The sequence below is a fragment of the Oncorhynchus tshawytscha genome, linkage group LG13 (assembly GCF_018296145.1).
Source record: "Oncorhynchus tshawytscha isolate Ot180627B linkage group LG13, Otsh_v2.0, whole genome shotgun sequence".
Taxonomy (NCBI): domain Eukaryota; kingdom Metazoa; phylum Chordata; class Actinopteri; order Salmoniformes; family Salmonidae; genus Oncorhynchus; species Oncorhynchus tshawytscha.
The window spans coordinates 90,712,486-90,735,440 of NC_056441.1; the positions used below are offsets into that span (position 1 = coordinate 90,712,486).

The window sequence follows — 22,955 nt, forward strand, 5'->3', positions numbered from 1 at the left end:
ACTAGCCCTACTATCTCTACTTTGTACTCCCTGACGAAGGCTATGCAGAAAATATTGAAGATGTCCTAACAAGAAAGGGTTTTGAAGTATATGATGAGTTCCTTGGTTCTCTCTGTGTTGCCGTTGGTTGCTGCTGTGGATTTGCTCTGTTAAGGAGTTTAATGCATTAGACTTTCACCCTTTCCTTTTGTTTTCTCAGTTTGCTGAGAATCTGGTCATTTCTCTTCTAAAGGACAACAGTGCAACAGATACATTTTTCTCTAATCCTGAACCTCGGCTGATTCCGTCTTGTGTAACCCTCCAGGTGACAGACATCCAGGCCAAAGGGGCAGTGTTGAGCTGGGTGGCCCCCAGCAGGGCAGAGGGAGAGGGGGTCAGCCCCTCCCCGGAGCCTCTCAGTTACGATGTGTCCATCTCCTACAGCGGCAAGGATGGGAAGTACACCAGCATGTACAGGTAGGGATGCCGTGTGTGTGTGTGCTGGTTTGGCTATCCTGCATGCCAATGGACTGTCGTTCCCTACTGAAATGATGTGGTACTAAATGTCTCCCCTGTTTCCTCTGATGGGGGTTTTCTCTCTCCTCTCTTGTTCCAGTGGTGAACAACTAAGTGTAACTTTAGAAGACCTGAGGCCAGCAACAGACTACCACGTCAGGTTGGTACAACTACTGTTCAGGGCCCCTCTGTGTGCTCTAATCAACCGTACGGCTGTCTGTCTGTGTGCTCTAATCAACCGTACAGCTGTCTGTCTGTGTGCTCTAATCAACCGTACAGCTGTCTGTCTGTGTGCTCTAATCAACCGTACAGCTGTCTGTGCTCTAATCAACCGTACAGCTGTCTGTGTGCTCTAATCAACCGTACAGCTGTCTGTCTGTGTGCTCTAATCAACCGTACAGCTGTCTGTCTGTGTGCTCTAATCAACCGTACAGCTGTCTGTCTGTGTGCTCTAATCAACCGTACAGCTGTCTGTGCTCTAATCAACCGTACAGCTGTCTGTGTGCTCTAATCAACCGTACAGCTGTCTGTGTGCTCTAATCAACCGTACAGCTGTCTGTCTGTGTGCTCTAATCAACCGTACAGCTGTCTGTGTGCTCTAATCAACCGTACAGCTGTCTGTCTGTGCTCTAATCAACCGTACAGCTGTCTGTCTGTGTGCTCTAATCAACCGTACAGCTGTCTGTGCTCTAATCAACCGTACAGCTGTCTGTGCTCTAATCAACCGTACAGCTGTCTGTGTGCTCTAATCAACCGTACAGCTGTCTGTCTGTGTGCTCTAATCAACCGTACAGCTGTCTGTATGTGCTCTAATCAACCGTACAGCTGTCTGTCTGTGTGCTCTAATCAACCGTACAGCTGTCTGTGTGCTCTAATCAACCGTACAGCTGTCTGTCTGTGCTCTAATCAACCGTACAGCTGTCTGTCTGTGTGCTCTAATCAACCGTACGGCTGTCTGTCTGTGTGCTCTAATCAACCGTACGGCTGTCTGTCTGTGTGCTCTAATCAACCGTACGGCTGTCTGTCTGTGTGCTCTAATCAACCGTATGGCTGTCTGTCTGTGTGCTCTAATCAACCGTACAGCTGTCTGTCTGTGTGCTCTAATCAACCGTACGGCTGTCTGTCTGTGTGCTCTAATCAACCGTACAGCTGTCTGTGCTCTAATCAACCGTACAGCTGTCTGTCTGTGTGCTCTAATCAACCGTATGGCTGTCTGTCTGTGTGCTCTAATCAACCGTATGGCTGTCTGTCTGTGTGCTCTAATCAACCGTATGGCTGTCTGTCTGTGTGCTCTAATCAACCGTATGGCTGTCTCTCTGTGTGCTCTAATCAACCGTACGGCTGTCTGTCTGTGTGCTCTAATCAACCGTACGGCTGTCTGTCTGTGTGCTCTAATCAACCGTACAGCTGTCTGTCTGTGCTCTAATCAACCGTATGGCTGTCTGTCTGTGTGCTCTAATCAACCGTACAGCTGTCTGTGTGCTCTAATCAACCGTACAGCTGTCTGTCTGTATGTGCTCTAATCAACCGTACAGCTGTCTGTCCAAAATGTCTCTTGTCAAAAGTAGTGCACTCTGTCTCTCTCTCCAGGGTCCTGGCCGTGTGTTCAGGGCAGTGTTTACGCGGCAGTCCGTCGGAGGCAGTAGCCTTCACCACTCGGAGCTGCGAACCAGACCCCCCCGGCCCCCCCAGAAAGGCCAGTGGCTCCAAGAGCAGCACCCTCGTCCTCCAGTGGAAGGTACTGTACCTTTTTGTAGAGCCTATTCATGCTTTTGTACTTCGCAGCCCATTGAAAAAACAATATGCTGTGACTGTTGTGGGGTTCAACAGCACAGTGGATGCTGTACTATGTCAGGTTCCTGTTAGTGCGTGTGTGTGTGTGTGTGTGTGTGTGTGTGTACCACTGGGCCTGGAATGAATGGGATGTTATTGAGAGTAATCAAGATGTCGTGCTTTCACAGGCCCCGTGTGACAACGGCTCCAAAATCCAGAACTACACGCTCCAGTGGGACGAGGGGAAGGGGACCGGGGGTTTTGAGCAGTGTTACTATGGACCTCAGAAGCAGTATCGGGTCACCAAGCTCTCTCCAGCTTCAAGATACTCCTTCCGCCTCGCAGCCAAAAACGACATGGGTATAAGGTACGTGGCTAACTCAACGCTATTTTCTCCTGGACACAGTGATGACAGGCCATGTACTGTCTCTACAGGCCATGTACTGTCTCTACAGGCCAAATACTGTCTCTACAGGCCAAATACTGTCTCTACAGGCCATGTACTGTCTCTACAGGCCAAATACTGTCTCTACAGGCCATGTACTGTCTCTACAGGCCAAATACTGTCTCTACAGGCCAAATACTGTCTCTACAGGCCATGTACTGTCTCTACAGGCCATGTACTGTCTCTACAGGCCATGTACTGTCTCTACAGGCCATGTACTGTCTCTACAGGCCACGTACTGTCTCTACAGGCCACGTACTGTCTCTACAGGCCACGTACTGTCTCTACAGGCCACGTACTGTCTTTACAGGCCACGTACTGTCTCTACAGGCCACGTACTGTCTCTACAGGCAAAATACTGTCTCTACAGGCCACGTACTGTCTCTACAGGCCACGTACTGTCTCTACAGGCCACGTACTGTCTCTACAGGCCACGTACTGTCTCTACAGGCCACGTACTGTCTCTACAGGCCATGTACTGTCTCTACAGGCCACGTACTGTCTCTACAGGCCACGTACTGTCTCTACAGGCCATGTACTGTCTCTACAGGCCACGTACTGTCTCTACAGGCCACGTACTGTCTCTACAGGCAAAATACTGTCTCTACGGGCCACGTACTCCTCCACTCTCTTTCCTTCTCTCTCTTTCCTCTCTCTCCTCTCCTCTCCTCTCTCTCCTCTCCTCTCTCTCCTTCTCTCTCTCCTTCTCTCTCTCTCCTTCTCTCTCTCTCCTTCTCTCTCTCCTCCCCTATCCCCCTCACTCCTCTGCTCCCTTCTCTCCTCCCTCCCCTCTCTCCAAATGACTCTCATCCCCCTCTTTTGTCTTTTGGGTTTTCCTTCCTCTCTGTTAGTGAGTTCTCTGAGACAGTGGACCTGTATACCTCGTGCAGCGTACCCTCCCCGCCCCTCCCTCCAGAGCTGGTGAAGGCAGGGGTGACCTGGTTGTGTCTGACCTGGCAGAGACCCTCCACTTCCCCCAAGGAGGACGATATCTTCTACAGCCTGGAGATGGATGAGGACGAGGTACGGATCAGTCATGACATTACATACTGATGAGGACGAGGTACGGATCAGTCATGACATTACATACTGATGAGGACGAGGTATGGGTCAGTCAGTCATATGACATTACATACTGATAAGGACGAGGTACGGGTCAGTCAGTCATGACATTACATACTGATGAGGACGAGGTACGGGTCAGTCAGTCATGACATTACATACTGATGAGGACGAGGTACGGGTCAGTCATGACATTACATACTGATGAAGACGAGGTACGGATCAGTCATGACATTACATACTGATGAAGACGAGGTATGGGTCAGTCATGACATTACATACTGATGAGGACGAGGTACGGGTCAGTCAGTCATATGACATTACATACTGATGAGGACGAGGTACGGGTCAGTCATGACATTACATACTGATGAGGACGAGGTACGGGTCAGTCATATGACATTACATACTGATGAGGACGAGGTACGGGTCAGTCAGTCATGACATTACATACTGATGAGGACGAGGTACGGGTCAGTCAGTCATGACATTACATACTGATGAGGACGAGGTACGGGTCAGTCATGACATTACATACTGATGAAGACGAGGTATGGGTCAGTCATGACATTACATACTGATGAGGACGAGGTACGGGTCAGTCAGTCATATGACATTACATACTAATGAGGATGAGGTACGGGTCAGTCAGTCATATGACATTACATACTGATGAGGACGAGGTACGGGTCAGTCATGACATTACATACTGATGAGGACGAGGTACGGGTCAGTCAGTCATATGACATTACATACTAATGAGGATGAGGTACGGGTCAGTCAGTCATATGACATTACATACTGATGAGGACGAGGTACGGGTCAGTCATGACATTACATACTGATAAGGACGAGGTACGGGTCAGTCATGACATTACATACTGATGAGGATGAGGTACGGATCAGTCATGACATTACATACTGATGAAGACGAGGTATGGGTCAGTCAGTCATATGACATTACATACTGATGAGGACGAGGTACGGGTCAGTCATGACATTACATACTGATGAGGATGAGGTACGGGTCAGTCATGACATTACATACTGATGAGGATGAGGTACGGGTCAGTCAGTCATATGACATTACATACTGATGAGGACGAGGTACGGGTCAGTCATGACATTACATACTGATGAGGACGAGGTACGGATCAGTCATGACATTACATACTGATGAGGACGAGGTATGGGTCAGTCAGTCATATGACATTACATACTGATGAGGACGAGGTACGGGTCAGTCAGTCATATGGCATTACATACTGATGAGGACGAGGTACGGGTCAGTCATGACATTACATACTGATGAAGACGAGGTACGGATCAGTCATGACATTACATACTGATGAAGACGAGGTATGGGTCAGTCAGTCATATGACATTACATACTGATGAGGACGAGGTACGGGTCAGTCATGACATTACATACTGATGAGGATGAGGTACGGGTCAGTCAGTCATATGACATTACATACTGATGAGGACGAGGTACGGGTCAGTCAGTCATATGACATTACATACTGATGAGGACGAGGTACGGGTCAGTCAGTCATATGACATTACATACTGATGAGGACGAGGTACGGGTCAGTCATGACATTACATACTGATGAGGACGAGGTACGGGTCAGTCAGTCATATGACATTACATACTGATGAGGACGAGGTACGGGTCAGTCAGTCATATGACATTACATACTGATGAGGACGAGGTATGGGTCAGTCAGTCATATGACATTACATACTGATGAGGACGAGGTACGGGTCAGTCAGTCATATGACATTACATACTGATGAGGACGAGGTACGGGTCAGTCATGACATTACATACTGATGAGGACGAGGTACGGGTCAGTCATGACATTACATACTGATGAAGACGAGGTATGGGTCAGTCAGTCATATGACATTACATACTGATGAGGACGAGGTACGGGTCAGTCATGACATTACATACTGATGAGAATGAGGTACGGGTCAGTCAGTCATATGACATTACATACTGATGAGGACGAGGTACGGGTCAGTCATGACATTACATACTGATGAGGACGAGGTACGGATCAGTCATGACATTACATACTGATGAAGACGAGGTATGGGTCAGTCATGACATTACATACTGATGAGGACGAGGTACGGGTCAGTCAGTCATATGACATTACATACTAATGAGGATGAGGTACGGGTCAGTCAGTCATATGACATTACATACTGATGAGGACGAGGTACGGGTCAGTCAGTCATATGACATTACATACTGATGAGGACGAGGTACGGGTCAGTCAGTCATATGACATTACATACTAATGAGGATGAGGTACGGGTCAGTCAGTCATATGACATTACATACTGATGAGGACGAGGTACGGGTCAGTCATGACATTACATACTGATAAGGACGAGGTACGGGTCAGTCATGACATTACATACTGATGAGGATGAGGTACGGATCAGTCATGACATTACATACTGATGAGGATGAGGTACGGGTCAGTCAGTCATATGACATTACATACTGATGAGGACGAGGTACGGGTCAGTCATGACATTACATACTGATGAGGACGAGGTACGGATCAGTCATGACATTACATACTGATGAGGACGAGGTATGGGTCAGTCAGTCATATGACATTACATACTGATGAGGACGAGGTACGGGTCAGTCAGTCATATGGCATTACATACTGATGAGGACGAGGTACGGGTCAGTCATGACATTACATACTGATGAGAATGAGGTACGGGTCAGTCAGTCATGACATTACATACTGATGAGGACGAGGTACGGGTCAGTCATGACATTACATACTGATGAGGACGAGGTACGGGTCAGTCATGACATTACATACTGATGAGGACGAGGTACGGATCAGTCATGACATTACATACTGATGAGGACGGGGTATGGGTCAGTCAGTCATATGACATTACATACTGATGAGGACGAGGTACGGGTCAGTCAGTCATATGACATTACATACTGATGAGGACGAGGTACGGGTCAGTCATGACATTACATACTGATGAGGACGAGGTACGGGTCAGTCATGACATTACATACTGATGAGGACGAGGTACGGGTCAGTCAGTCATATGGCATTACATACTGATGAGAACGAGGTACGGGTCAGTCAGTCATACGACATTACATACTGATGAGGACGAGGTACGGGTCAGTCAGTCATATGACATTACATACTGATGAGGACGAGGTACGGGTCAGTCATGACATTACATACTGATGAGGACGAGGTACGGGTCAGTCATGACATTACATACTGATGAGGATGAGGTACGGGTCAGTCATGACATTACATACTGATGAGGATGAGGTACGGGTCAGTCATGACATTACATACTGATGAGGACGAGGTACGGGTCAGTCAGTCATATGACATTACATACTGATGAGGACGAGGTACGGGTCAGTCATGACATTACATACTGATGAGGACGAGGTACGGGTCAGTCATGACATTACATACTGATGAGGACGAGGTACGGATCAGTCAGTCATATGACATTACATACTGATGAGGACGAGGTACGGGTCAGTCATGACATTACATACTGATGAGGATGAGGTACGGGTCAGTCAGTCATATGACATTACATACTGATGAGGACGAGGTACGGGTCAGTCATGACATTACATACTGATGAGGACGAGGTATGGGTCAGTCAGTCATATGACATTACATACTGATGAGGACGAGGTACGGGTCAGTCAGTCATATGACATTACATACTGATAAGGGACGAGGTACGGGTCAGTCAGTCATGACATTACATACTGATGAGGACGAGGTACGGGTCAGTCAGTCATATGACATTACATACTGATGAGGACGAGGTACGGGTCAGTCAGTCATGACATTACATACTGATGAGGACGAGGTACGGGTCAGTCATGACATTACATACTGATAAGGACGAGGTACGGGTCAGTCATGACATTACATACTGATGAGGACGAGGTACGGATCAGTCATGACATTACATACTGATGAGGACGAGGTACGGGTCAGTCATGACATTACATACTGATGAGAATGAGGTACGGGTCAGTCAGTCATATGACATTACATACTGATGAGGACGAGGTACGGGTCAGTCAGTCATATGACATTACATACTGATGAGGACGAGGTACGGGTCAGTCATGACATTACATACTGATGAGGATGAGGTACGGGTCAGTCATGACATTACATACTGATGAGGACGAGGTACGGGTCAGTCAGTCATATGACATTACATACTGATGAGGACGAGGTACGGGTCAGTCAGTCATATGACATCAGCTAACATTACTCTAAACCTTGAAGCTTTACTGCCATAAAGAGACATGGCTTGAATTCTATTCTTGTCCCTTTAAATGTTTCTCTCCTCTAAAATGATCTGCGTGTATCAGATAGTGTTTGTATTATAAGATGGACTTGTTTGTGCTCAACTGGTCTTTGTCCCCTCCTCATTCTCCCCAGGGTTATGGCTTCCAACCCAGCTATGATGGTGATGAGCTATCCTGCACTGTCAAGAACCTGCACAGGAGCACCAAGTACAAGTTCAGGGTAAGTCACTCTGGGGCCAGCCGGACTATAGAGTCATTCAACTAGTACAGTCTATAGAGTCATTCAACTAGTACAGTCTATAGAGTCATTCAACTAGTACAGTCTATAGAGTCATTCAACTAGTCAGGCTATAGAGTCATTCAACTAGTACAGTCTATAGAGTCATACAACTAGTACAGTCTATAGAGTTATTCAACTAGTACAGTCTATAGAGTTGTTCAACTAGTACAGTCTATAGAGTCATTCAACTAGTACAGTCTATAGTCATACAACTAGTACAGTCTGTAGAGTCATTCAACTAGTACAGTCTGTAGAGTCATTCAACTAGTACAGTATATAGAGTCATTCAACTAGTACAGTCTATAGAGTCATTCAACTAGTACAGTCTATAGAGTCATACAACTAGTACAGTCTATAGAGTCATTCAACTAGTACAGTCTATAGAGTCATTCAACTAGTACAGTCTATAGAGTCATTCAACTAGTCAGGCTATAGAGTCATTCAACTAGTACAGTCTATAGAGTCATTCAACTAGTACAGTCTATAGAGGCATTCAACTAGTACAGTCTATAGAGGCATTCAACTAGTACAGTCTATAGTCATTCAACTAGTACAGTCTATAGAGTCATTCAACTAGTACAGTCTATAGTCATTCAACTAATACAGTCTATAGAGTCGTTCAACTAGTACAGTCTATAGAGTCGTTCAACTAGTACAGTCTATAGAGTCATTCAACTAGTACAGTCTATAGAGTCATTCAACTAGTACAGTCTATAGTCATACAACTAGTACAGTCTATAGAGTCATTCAACTAGTACAGTCTATAGAGTCATTCAACTAGTCAGGCTATAGAGTCATTCAACTAGTCAGGCTATAGAGTCATTCAACTAGTACAGTCTATAGAGTCATACAACTAGTACAGTCTATAGAGTCGTACAACTAGTACAGTCTAGAGTTATTCAACTAGTACAGTCTATAGAGTTATACAACTAGTACAGTCTATAGAGTCATTCAACTAGTACAGTCTATAGAGTCATTCAACTAGTACAGTCTATAGAGTCATTCAACTAGTACAGTCTATAGAGTCGTACAACTAGTACAGTCTATAGAGTCGTTCAACTAGTACAGTCTATAGTCGTTCAACTAGTACAGTCTATAGAGTCGTTCAACTAGTACAGTCTATAGATTCATACAACTAGTACAGTCTATAGAGTCAGTATATAGAGTCATACAACTAGTACAGTCTATAGAGTCATACAACTAGTACAGTCTATAGAGTCATTCAACTAGTACAGTCTATAGAGTCATACAACTAGTACAGTCTATAGTCATACAACTAGTACAGTCTATAGAGTCATTCAACTAGTACAGTCTATAGAGTCATTCAACTAGTACAGTCTATAGAGTCAGTATATAGAGTCATACAACTAGTACAGTCTATAGTCATTCAACTAGTACAGTCTATAGAGTCATACAACTAGTACAGTATATAGAGTCATACAACTAGTACAGTCTATAGAGTCATTCAACTAGTACAGTCTATAGAGTCATACAACTAGTACAGTCTAGATTCATACAACTAGTACAGTCTATAGAGTCAGTATATAGAGTCATACAACTAGTACAGTCTATAGAGTCAGTATATAGAGTCATACAACTAGTACAGTCTATAGAGTCATACAACTAGTACAGTCTATAGATTCATACAACTAGTACAGTCTATAGAGTCATTCAACTAGTACAGTCTATAGAGTCATACAACTAGTACAGTCTATAGAGTCATTCAACTAGTACAGTCTATAGATTCATACAACTAGTACAGTCTATAGAGTCAGTATATAGAGTCATACAACTAGTACAGTCTATAGAGTCAGTATATAGAGTCATACAACTAGTACAGTCTATAGAGTCATACAACTAGTACAGTCTATAGATTCATACAACTAGTACAGTCTATAGAGTCAGTATATAGAGTCATACAACTAGTACAGTCTATAGAGTCATTCAACTAGTACAGTCTATAGAGTCATTCAACTAGTACAGTCTATAGAGTCATACAACTAGTACAGTCTATAGATTCATACAACTAGTACAGTATATAGAGTCAGTATATAGAGTCATACAACTAGTACAGTCTATAGTCATTCAACTAGTACAGTCTATAGAGTCATACAACTAGTACAGTCTATAGAGTCATTCAACTAGTACAGTCTATAGAGTCATACAACTAGTACAGTCTATAGATTCATACAACTAGTACAGTCTATAGAGTCAGTATATAGAGTCATACAACTAGTACAGTCTATAGAGTCAGTATATAGAGTCATACAACTAGTACAGTCTATAGAGTCATTCAACTAGTACAGTCTATAGAGTCATACAACTAGTACAGTCTATAGATTCATACAACTAGTACAGTCTATAGAGTCAGTATATAGAGTCATACAACTAGTACAGTCTATAGAGTCAGTATATAGAGTCATACAACTAGTACAGTCTATAGAGTCATACAACTAGTACAGTCTATAGAGTCAGTATATAGAGTCATACAACTAGTACAGTCTATAGTCATTCAACTAGTACAGTCTATAGAGTCATACAACTAGTACAGTCTAGATTCATACAACTAGTACAGTCTATAGAGTCAGTATATAGAGTCATACAACTAGTACAGTCTATAGTCATTCAACTAGTACAGTCTATAGAGTCATACAACTGATACAGTCTATGGCATCATACTGAGAGCGAGATAGAAAGACAGAAGTGAGTGAGGGTAAGAGGAGAGAGACGGAGAGAAACAGGGGTGAAGACGCCGAGACAGAGGAACCAAAGAGAGAGAGAGAGAGAGAGAGAAGTAGAGCCCACGTGGTGTGTCTGATCACTGCTGTTTGCTCTTCAGGGTTAATTAGACTACGGATCAATGTCTTCCTGTCTCGGGGAGGAGGAGGGGAAGTGGGTATGACGAGGAGAGGAGGGCGATTGGCACACAGCGGTCTATGACTCATATGACTGCAGGGATCTAATGGTATTACTCTCCCCTCCCACGTTCCCCAAATGGCACCCTATTCCCTATATAGTGCACTAATATTGGTCAGAGCCCTATGGGCCTTGGTCTAAAGTAGTGCACTATTTAAGGGAAATGGTTCCATTTGGGACAGATGCTGACTCTCAGGGTAACAGGAGCTGTCCACAATCCCACACACCGGTAGGCCAATCAGTGGCTAATTAGGTAAGCATTGTGGGAAATGGTAAACTGGCCTTTATTGTGAACTCGGACTGGAAGTGGTCAAGCAGCCCATTTTGGAGCTGAGCAAATGTTTTCTCACGACGCAAAGTGGGTTGTTGTAAGTCTAGTTAAAATCATCATGGTCAAATACAGGCTGAATTGAATCACTTTTCAGCACACCTTCCCTCCCTCCCTCTGTCTCTCTGCCCCCAACATTCTCTCTTTTTTCTCTCTGTCCATTCAGTTCAAAGGGCTTCATTGGCATGGGAAACTTGTTTTTCGTTTCCAATTCAATTGAAATAAACAAAAGTGAGAAGTCACAAAACAAACATCACCAAAAACCGATTTGAATTCGACAGTAAATATTATCCACAAAATCAGAGTGACAGCAATGTGCAAAATAATGTTTGATTTGTTTATAAATTCTTTGGTCTTTGTGATCTGTGGGGAATATATGTCTAATATGGTCATACATTTGGCAGGAAGTTAGGAAGTGTAGGTCATACATTTGGCAGGAAGTTAGGAAGTGTAGGTCATACGTTTGGCAGGAAGTTAGGAAGTGTAGGTCATACGTTTGGCAGGAAGTTAGGAAGTGTAGGTCATACATTTGGCAGGAAGTTAGGAAGTGTAGGTCATACATTTGGCAGGAAGTTAGGAAGTGTAGGTCATACATTTGGCAGGAAGTTAGGAAGTACATTTCAGTTTCCACCTCATTTTGTGGGCAGACCTGGCTCTTGAGAAGACAATCTATGGCAGCCTCTCTCCATAGCAAGGCTATGCTCACGGAGTCTGTACAAGGATTTACTTCATTTTGGTTCAGTCACAGTGGTCAGGTATTCTGCCACCGTGTACTCTCTGTTTAGGGCCAGATATCTTTAGCGTTGCTAGGTGGAGTTGGCAACCAGCTCTTTAGCGTTGCTAGGTGGAGGTGGCAACCAGCTCTTTAGCATTGCTAGGTGGAGGTGGCAACCAGCTCTTTAGCATTGCTAGGTGGAGGTGGCAACCAGCTCTTTAGTGTTGCTAGGTGGAGGTGGCAACCAGCTCTTTAGCGTTGCTAGGTGGGGGTGGCAACCAGCTCTTTAGCGTTGCTAGGTGGAGGTGGCAACCAGCTCTTTAGCGTTGCTAGGTGGAGGTGGCAACCAGCTCTTTAGCGTTGCTAGGTGGAGGTGGCAACCAGCTCTTTAGCGTTGCTAGGTGGAGGTGGCAACCAGCTCTTTAGCGTTGCTAGGTGGAGGTGGCAACCAGCTCTTTAGCGTTGCTAGGTGGCAATAGCAGTCACATCTTTAGTGTTGCTAAGTGGCCGTTTTAGCCGGTAGTGGATTGGGGTGATCAGGCCTTGGTTCCAAATATTGGGGAAGCTGTCAGAGCTGCGGGTAATGTTGTAGTTTAACAATAGCCAATTTGAATTTATGGTCTGTATGTTTTATCATTTAATTTAGGATACCATCAACACCCCACGCCTTTTTTATCCTATGTTTCATTCAATGTAATTAGAGAATCCACTGGCTTCTGGTAGTCTTTAATAGTTGATTCTAAGATTTGTAGTTGATCATGTATCTTTGCCCTGTTTGTACTTTTGTTATAGAGTCGAAAAGATTTGAAGTGGTTTATCTGTACCTGCTACTTGCTCTCTGCCCCCCTTCTCAAATCAATGTAAATTGTATTTGTCACATGGGCTGAATAGAACAGGTTTAGACCTTACAGTAAAAGCTTACTTACAAACCCTTAACCAACAATGGAGTTTAAAAAAAATACCTTTAAAAGAAGTAAGCGATAAGAATAACAAATCATTAAAGAGCAGCAGTAAATAACAATAGTGAGTCTTTATACAGGGGGTACCGGTACAGAGTCAATGTGGAGGCTATATACAGAGGGTACCGGTACAGAGTCAATGTGGAGGCTATATACAGAGGGTACCGGTACAGAGTCAATGTGGAGGCTATATACAGGGGGTACCGGTACAGAGTCAATGTGGAGGCTATATACAGGGGGTACAGGTACAGAGTCAATGTGGAGGCTATATACAGGGGTACCGGTACAGAGTCAATGTGGAGGCTTTATACAGGGGGTACCGGTACAGAGTCAATGTGGAGGCTATATACAGGGGTACCGGTACAGAGTCAATGTGGAGGCTATGTACAGGGGGTACCGGTACAGAGTTAATGTGGAGGCTATATACAGGGTATTATGGTACAGAGTCAATGTGGAGGCTATATACAGGGGTACCGGTACAGAGTTAATGTGGAGGCTATATACAGGGTATTACGGTACAGAGTCAATGTGGAGGCTATATACAGGGGTACCGGTACAGAGTCAATGTGGAGGCTATATACAGGGGTACCGGTACAGAGTCAGTGTGAAGGCTATGTACAGGGGTACTGGTACAGAGTGAATGTGGAGGCTATGTACAGGGGGTACCGGTACAGAGTCAATGTGGAGACTATATACAGGGTATTACGGTACAGAGCCAATGTGGAGACCATATACAGGGTGTTACGGTACAGAGTCAATGTGGAGGTTATATACAGGGGTACCGGTACAGAGTCAATGTGGAGGCTATATACAGGGTATTACGGTACAGAGTCAATGTGGAGGCTATATACAGGGGGTACCGGTACAGAGTCAATGTGGAGGCTATATACAGGGGGTACCGGTACAGAGTCAATGTGGAGGCTATATACAGGGGGTACCGGTACAGAGTCAATGTGGAGGCTATATACAGGGGTACCGGTACAGAGTCAATGTGGAGGCTATATACAGGGGGTACCGGTACAGAGTCAGTGTGGAGGCTATATACAGGGGGTACCGGTACAGAGTCAGTGTGGAGGCTCTATACAGGGGTACCGGTACAGAGTCAATGTGGAGACTATATACATGGGGTACCGGTACAGAGTCAATGTGGAGGCTATATACAGGGGGTACCGGTACAGAGTCAATGTGGAGGCTTTATACAGGGGGTACCGGTACAGAGTCAATGTGGAGGCTATATACAGGGGTACCGGTACAGAGTCAGTGTGAAGGCTATGTACAGGGGGTACTGGTACAGAGTGAATGTGGAGGCTATGTACAGGGGGTACCGGTACAGAGTCAATGTGGAGACTATATACAGGGTATTACGGTACAGAGCCAATGTGGAGACCATATACAGGGTGTTACGGTACAGAGTCAATGTGGAGGTTATATACAGGGGTACCGGTACAGAGTCAATGTGGAGGCTATATACAGGGTATTACGGTACAGAGTCAATGTGGAGGCTATATACAGGGGGTACCGGTACAGAGTCAATGTGGAGGCTATATACAGGGGTACCGGTACAGAGTCAATGTGGAGGCTATATACAGGGGGTACCGGTACAGAGTCAATGTGGAGGCTATATACAGGGGTACCGGTACAGAGTCAATGTGGAGGCTATATACAGGGGGTACCGGTACAGAGTCAATGTGGAGGCTTTATACAGGGGGTACCGGTACAGAGTCAATGTGGAGGCTATATACAGGGGGTACCGGTACAGAGTCAATGTGGAGGCTATATACAGGGGGTACCGGTACAGAGTCAATGTGGAGGCTTTATACAGGGGTACCGGTACAGAGTCAATGTGGAGGCTATATACAGGGGGTACCGCTACAGAGTCAATGTGGAGGCTATATACAGGGGGTACCGGTACAGAGTCAATGTGGAGGCTATATACAGGGTATTACGGTACAGAGTCAATGTGGAGGCTATATACAGGGGTACCGGTACAGAGTCAATGTGTAGGCTATATACAGGGGTACCGGTACAGAGTCAATGTGGAGGCTATATACAGGGTATTACGGTACAGAGTCAATGTGGAGGCTATATATAGGGTATTACGGTACAGAGTCAATGTGGAGGCTATATACAGGGGGTACCGCTACAGAGTCAATGTGGAGGCTATATACAGGGGGTACCGGTACAGAGTCAGTGTGGAGGCTATATACAGGGGTACCGGTACAGAGTCAATGTGGAGACTATATACATGGGGTACCGGTACAGAGTCAATGTGGAGGCTATATACAGGGGGTACCGGTACAGAGTCAATGTGGAGGCTTTATACAGGGGTACCGGTACAGAGTTAATGTGGAGGCTATATACAGGGGGTACCGCTACAGAGTCAATGTGGAGGCTATATACAGGGTATTACGGTACTGAGTCAATGTGGAGGCTATATACAGGGGGTACCGGTACAGAGTAAATTTGGAGGCTATATACAGGGTATTACGGTACAGAGCCAATGTGGAGACTATATACAGGGTATTACGGTACAGAGTCAATGTGGAGGTTATGTACAGGGTGTACCGGTACAGAGTCAATGTGGAGGTTATATATATTTTTAAATTTTTTATTTTTAACCTTTATTTAACTGGGCAAGTCAGTTAAGAACAAATTCTTATTTTCAATGACGGCCTAGGAACAGTGGGTTAACTGCCTGTTCAGGGGCAGAACAACAGATTTGTACCTTGTCAGCTCGGAGATTCGAACTTGCAACCTTTTGGTTACTAGTCCAATGCTCTAACCACTAGGCTACCCTGCCGCCCCGGGGGCACCGGTACAGAGTCAATGTGGAGGGGGCACCGGTGTCGAGGTAATATATACACATGGGTATAGTTATTATTGTGACTATGCATAGATAATAACAGAGAGTAGCAGCAGCATAGAAAGGTGAGGGGGGGTAATGCAAATAGTCTGGGTAGCCATTTGATTGGCTGTTCAGGAGTCTTATGGCTTGGGGGGTAGAAGCTGTTTAGAAGCCTCTTGGACCTAGACTTGGCGCTCTGGTATTTTTAGGGCCTTCCTCTGACACCGCCTAGTATATAGGTCCTGGGTGGCAGGAAGCTTGGCCCCGGTGATATACTGGGCCGTATGCACTACGTCCAGCTGGTCTCACAACCGAAGATCACGTGTAACCAGGACTTTTGAGACCAGCCACCTGGACAGCTGATGAAACTGTAGGTTTGCACAATCAAAGAATTTCTGCACAAACTGTCTCAGGGAAGCTCATCTGCATGCTTGTCTTCCTCACCAGGATCTTGACCTGGATGCGGTTTGGCGTCGTAACCGGCTTAAGCATTGTGAACAGAGTGCCCCATGGTGGCTGGCGGTGGGGTTATGGTATGGGCCGGCATAAGCTACGGACAACAAACACAATTGTATTTATCGATGGCAATTTGAATCAAATCAAATCAAATTTATTTATATAGCCCTTCGTACATCAGCTGATATCTCAAAGTGCTGTACAGAAACCCAGCCTAAAACCCCAAACAGCAAGCAATGCAGGTGTAGAAGCACGGTGGCTAGGAAAAACTCCCTAGAAAGGCCAAAACCTAGGAAGAAACCTAGAGAGGAACCAGGCTATGTGGGGTGGCCAGTCCTCTTCTGGCTGTGCCGGGTGGAGATTATAACAGAACATGGCCAAGATGTTCAAATGTTCATAAATGACCAGCATGGTCAAATAATAATAAGGCAGAACAGTTGAAACTGGAGCAGCAGCACAGTCAGGTGGAAGTTGAAACTGGAGCAGCAGCATGGCCAGGTGGACTGGGGACAGCAAGGAGTCATCATGTCAGGTAGTCCTGGGGCATGGTCCTAGGGCTCAGGTCCTCCGAGAGAGAGAAAGAAAGAGAGAAGGAGAGAATTAGAGAACGCACACTTAGATTCACACAGGACACCGAATAGGACAGGAGAAGTACTCCAGATATAACAAACTAACCCCAGCCCCCGACACATAAACTACTGCAGCATAAATACTGGAGGCTGAGACAGGAGGGGTCAGGAGACACTGTGGCCCCATCCGAGGACACCCGAGGACAGGGCCAAACAGGAAGGATATAACCTCACCCACTTTGCCAAAGCACAGCCCCCACACCACTAGAGGGATATCTTCAACCACCAACTTACCATCCTGAGACAAGGCTGAGTATAGCCCACAAAGATCTCCGCCACGGCACAACCCAAGGGGGGCGCCAACCCAGACAGGATGACCACAACAGTGAATCAACCCACTCAGGTGACGCACCCCCTCCAGGGACGGCATGAGAGAGCCCCAGTAAGCCAGTGACTCAGCCCCTGTAATAGGGTTAGAGGCAGAGAATCCCAGTGGAAAGAGGGGAACCGGCCAGGCAGAGACAGCAAGGGCGGTTCGTTGCTCCAGAGCCTTTCCGTTCACCCTCCCACTCCTGGGCCAGACTACACTCAATCATATGACCCACTGAAGAGATGAGTCTTCAGTAAAGACTTAAAGGTTAAGACCGAGTTTGCGTCTCTGACATGGGTAGGCAGACCGTTCCATAAAAATGGAGCTCTATAGGAGAAAGCCCTGCCTCCAGCTGTTTGCTTAGAAATTCTAGGGACAATTAGGAGGCCTGCGTCTTGTGACCGTAGCGTACGTGTAGGTATGTACGGCAGGACCAAATCAGAGAGATAGGTAGGAGCAAGCCCATGTAATGCTTTGTAGGTTAGCAGTAAAACCTTGAAATCAGCCCTTGCTTTGACAGGAAGCCAGTGTAGAGAGGCTAGCACTGGAGTAATATGATCAAATTTTTTGGTTCTAGTCAGGATTCTAGCAGCCGTATTTAGCACTAACTGAAGTTTATTTAGTGCTTTATCCGGGTAGCCGGAAAATAGAGCATTGCAGTAGTCTAACCTAGAAGTGACAAAAGCATGGATTAATTTTTCTGCATCATTTTTGGACAGAAAGTTTCTGATTTTTGCAATGTTACGTAGATGGAAAAAAGCTGTCCTCGAAATGGTCTTGATATGTTCTTCAAAAGAGAGATCAGGGTCCAGAGTAACGCCGAGGTCCTTCACAGTTTTATTTGAGACGACTGTACAACCATTAAGATTAATTGTCAGATTCAACAGAAGATCTCTTTGTTTCTTGGGACCTAGAACAAGCATCTCTGTTTTGTCCGAGTTTAATAGTAGAAAGTTTGCAGCCATCCACTTCCTTATGTCTGAAACACATGCTTCTAGCGAGGGCAATTTTGGGGCTTCACCATGTTTCATTGAAATGTACAGCTGTGTGTCATCCGCATAGCAGTGAAAGTTTACATTATGTTTTCGAATAACATCCCCAAGAGGTAAAATATATAGTGAAAACAATAGTGGTCCTAAAACGGAACCTTGAGGAACACCGAAATTTACAGTTGATTTGTCAGAGGACAAACCATTCACAGAGACAAACTGATATCTTTCTGACAGATAAGATCTAAACCAGGCCAGAACATGTCCGTGTAGACCAATTTGGGTTTCCAATCTCTCCAAAAGAATGTGGTGATCGATGGTATCAAAAGCGGCACTAAGGTCTAGGAGCACGAGGACAGATGCAGAGCCTCGGTCCGATGCCATTAAAATGTCATTTACCACCTTCACAAGTGCCGTCTCAGTGCTATGATGGGGTTTGAATGCACAGAGATACCTTGACAAGATCCTGAGGCCCATTGTCGTGCCATTTGTCCGCCTCCATCACCTCATGTTTCAGCATGATAATGCACTGATCCATGTCGTAAGGATCTGTACACAATTCCTGTATGCTGAAAATGTCCCAGTTCTTCCCATGACCTGCATACTTACCAGACATGTCACCCCTACAAGCATTTCGCTACACTCGCATTAACATCTGCTAACCTTGTGTATGTGACAAATAAATTTGATTTGAGCATGTTTGGGATACTCTGGATTGGTGTAGACGACATCCTGTTCCAGTTCCCGCCAATATCCAGCAACTTTGCATTCAATCCATTGAAGAGCAGCGGGACAACATTCCACAGGCCACAATCAACAGCCTGATCAAATCTGTGGAAATGTCACACTTCATGAGGCAAAAGGTGGTATCACCAGATTGGTTTTCTGAGCCCCTACCTGTGTTTTGTTTTTTGTTATCTGTGACCAACAGATGCATGTCTGTATTCCCAGTCATGTGAAATATATAGATTAGGGCTTAATGAATGTATTTCAATTGACTGATTTCCTTACATGAACTGTAACTCAGTAAAATCTTTAAAGTTGTTGCATTTATATTTGTTCAGTCTAGCTAACATTCTTTGATAACTGGTTAGATGGCATTATGCGTTTCCAAAACTGTCTTTTACTTTAATGTAGCTGTAAGCTAGCTGTTGATAGCAACTAGCTGACTCATGCAGTGCTAATTTAAAGTTAGCAGGCTAGTTGGCTAGCAACCTTTTAAAGTAGATTTTTAACAATAAAGAAAGTATATGCTCTTAAAGTTGTCTGAAAATTAAGTTGAAGATTTTTATTTTTCACTGAGTCGTGGCTGAACGTCGACATGAATAATATACAGTTGGTTTGGTTTTCCGTGCATCGACAGAACAGCTACCTCTGGGAAGACTAGTGGTGGTGGTATGTGTCTGTTTGTCAATAACAGCTGGTGCTGTCAATAACCCAGCCGCGAGCTGCCTAGTGACACAAGCCTACTAGACGGGTTAAATGCCTTTTGTGCTCACTTCGAGGAAAGCAACACTGAAGCATGCATCAGAGCACCAGCTGTTCCGGATGACTGTTCACGCTCTGCGTAGCCAATGTGAGTAATACCTTTAAATGTCATATGGTCAGATGAAACCAAAATATAACTTTTTGGTAAAAACTCAACTCATCGTGTTTGGAGGACAAAGAATGCTGAGTTGCATCCAAAGAACACCATACCTACTGTGAAGCATGGGGGTGGAAACATCATGCTTTGGGGCTGTTTTTCTGCAAAGGGACCAGGACGACTGATCCGTGTAAAGGAAAGAATGAATGGGGCCATGTATCGTGAGATTTTGAGTGAAAACCTCCTTCCATCAGCAAGGGCATTGACGATGAAACGTGGCTGGGTCTTTCAGCATGACAATGATCCCAAACACACCGCCCGGGCAACGAAGGAGTGGCTGCGTAAGAAGCATTTCAAGGTCCTGGAATGGCCTAGCCAGTCTCCAGATCTCAACCCCATAGAAAATCTTTGGAGGGAGTTGAAAGTCCGTGTTGTCCAGCAGCCCCAAAACAACACTGCTCTAGAGGAGATCTGCATGGAAGAATGGGCCAAAATACCAGCAACAGTGTGTGAAAACCTTGTGAAGACTTACAGAAAACATTTGACCTCTGTCATTGCCAACAAAGGGTATATAACAAAGGATTGAGATAAACTTTTGTTATTGACCAAATACTTATTTTCCACCATAATTTGCAAATAAATTCATAAAAAATCCTACAATGTGATTTTCTGGATTTTTAGTTGAAGTGTACCTATGATGAAAATTACAGGCCCCTCTCATCTTTTTAAGTGGGAGAACTTGCACAATTGGTGGCTGACTAAATACTTTTTTGCCCCACTGAATACATATAGTTTTTTTATATATTGTTTTTCCTTTTCTATGATTGTGATTTCTGAATGCTGCAGTATCTCCTCCCGTCCTGCAGGTGGCAGCCTACAACACTGAGGGGAAGAGTAACCCCAGTCAGGTGGCAGAGTTCACTACCTGTCCAGACAGACCAGGAGGACCATGTAGACCTGTCATCAGAGGCAGGGTACTGCCCAATTCCTTCAGACTGGCATGGGGTGAGTAGAGACACATACACAATCATCATCATCTCAAACACACACACAAAGAAATGTCTGCTCGCAACGGTGATACAGATCAAAATCCCTCTCATCGATACATCTGTGCTACCAGAGCTTTGTTTGTTTTCATGTCTGTTGATAACACTGGCCACCCTTGGTGTGATCAAGACTACTGGCCACCTTTGGTGTGATCAAGACTATTGGCCACCCTTGGTGTGATCAAGATTACTGACCACCTTTGGTGTGATCAAGACTACTGGCCACGCTTGGTGTGATCAAGACTACTGGCCACCCTTGGTGTGATCAAGACTACTGGCCACCCTTGGTGTGATCAAGACTACTGGACTCCATTGGTGTGATCAAGACTACTGGACACCCTTGGTGTGACCAAGACTACTGGACACCCTTGGTGTGATCAAGACTACTGGACACCCTTGGTGTGATCAAGACTACTGGACACCCTTGGTGTGATCAAGACTACTGGACACCCTTGGTGTGATCAAGACTACTGGACACCCTTGGTGTGATCAAGACTACTGGACACCCTTGGTGTGATCAAGACTACTGGACACCCTTGGTGTGATCAAGACTACTGGACACCCTTGGTGTGATCAAGACTACTGGACACCCTTGGTGTGATCAAGACTACTGGACACCCTTGGTGTGATCAAGACTACTGGACACCCTTGGTGTGATCAAGACTACTGGACACCCTTGGTGTGATCAAGACTACTGGACACCCTTGGTGTGATCAAGACTACTGGACACCCTTGGTGTGATCAAGACTACTGGACACCCTTGGTGTGATCAAGACTACTGGACACCCTTGGTGTGATCAAGACTACTGGACACCCTTGGTGTGATCAAGACTACTGGACACCCTTGGTGTGATCAAGACTACTGGACACCCTTGGTGTGATCAAGACTACTGGACACCCTTGGTGTGATCAAGACTACTGGACACCCTTGGTGTGATCAAGACTACTGGACACCCTTGGTGTGATCAAGACTACTGGCCACCCTTGGTGTGATCAAGACTACTGGACACCCTTGGTGTGATCAAGACTACTGGCCACCCTTGGTGTGATCAAGACTACTGGCCACCCTTGGTGTGATCAAGACTACTGGACACCCTTGGTGTGATCAAGACTACTGGACACCCTTGGTGTGATCAAGACTACTGGACACCCTTGGTGTGATCAAGACTACTGGACACCCTTGGTGTGATCAAGACTACTGGACACCCTTGGTGTGATCAAGACTACTGGACACCCTTGGTGTGATCAAGACTACTGGACACCCTTGGTGTGATCAAGAGTGCTGGCCTGGTCAGAGGTAGTGTATTAAATAGGGAATAGGGTGGTGCCATTTGGGATGGACCTATTGTCTATAAATATTGCTAGCTGGCTCATGACTCTTTAACAGAGCTTTAGAGACATTGATCCATAACAGGAAGTAATAGTTGTATTCTCTCTCTAGAACCTCCTAAAGACAATGGAGGGGCGGAAGTGACCAAATACGTGGTGGAGATATCTGAGGGACTAAGCGGTAAGTTTCAACTGCAAATCAATCACATTTATTTATTATAAATCCCTTTTTACATTGGGGTAGCTGGTAGCCTAGTGGTTAGAGCGTTGGACTAGTAACCGAAAGGTTGCAAGATCGAATCCCCGAGCTGACAAGTTAAAAATCTGTCGTTCTGCCCCTGAACAGGCAGTTAACCCACTGTTCCTAGGCCGTCATTGAAAATAAGAATTTGTTCTTAACTGACTTGCCTGGTTAAATAAAGGTCAAATTAAA

At 45.3% G+C, this 22,955-nt stretch overlaps 1 protein-coding gene across 1 annotated transcript in view; it reads left to right on the forward strand.

Moving 5' to 3' along the window:
- Nucleotides 1-22,955, forward strand: part of fndc3a (fibronectin type III domain containing 3A) — a 139,429-nt gene that overhangs the window by 81,005 nt on the left and 35,469 nt on the right. The window contains 8 exon segments of the mRNA XM_042296525.1: nt 305-456; nt 596-655; nt 2,086-2,233; nt 2,457-2,635; nt 3,565-3,736; nt 8,269-8,355; nt 21,014-21,152; nt 22,635-22,703. Coding sequence (XP_042152459.1) covers nt 305-456; nt 596-655; nt 2,086-2,233; nt 2,457-2,635; nt 3,565-3,736; nt 8,269-8,355; nt 21,014-21,152; nt 22,635-22,703 — 1,006 coding nt within the window.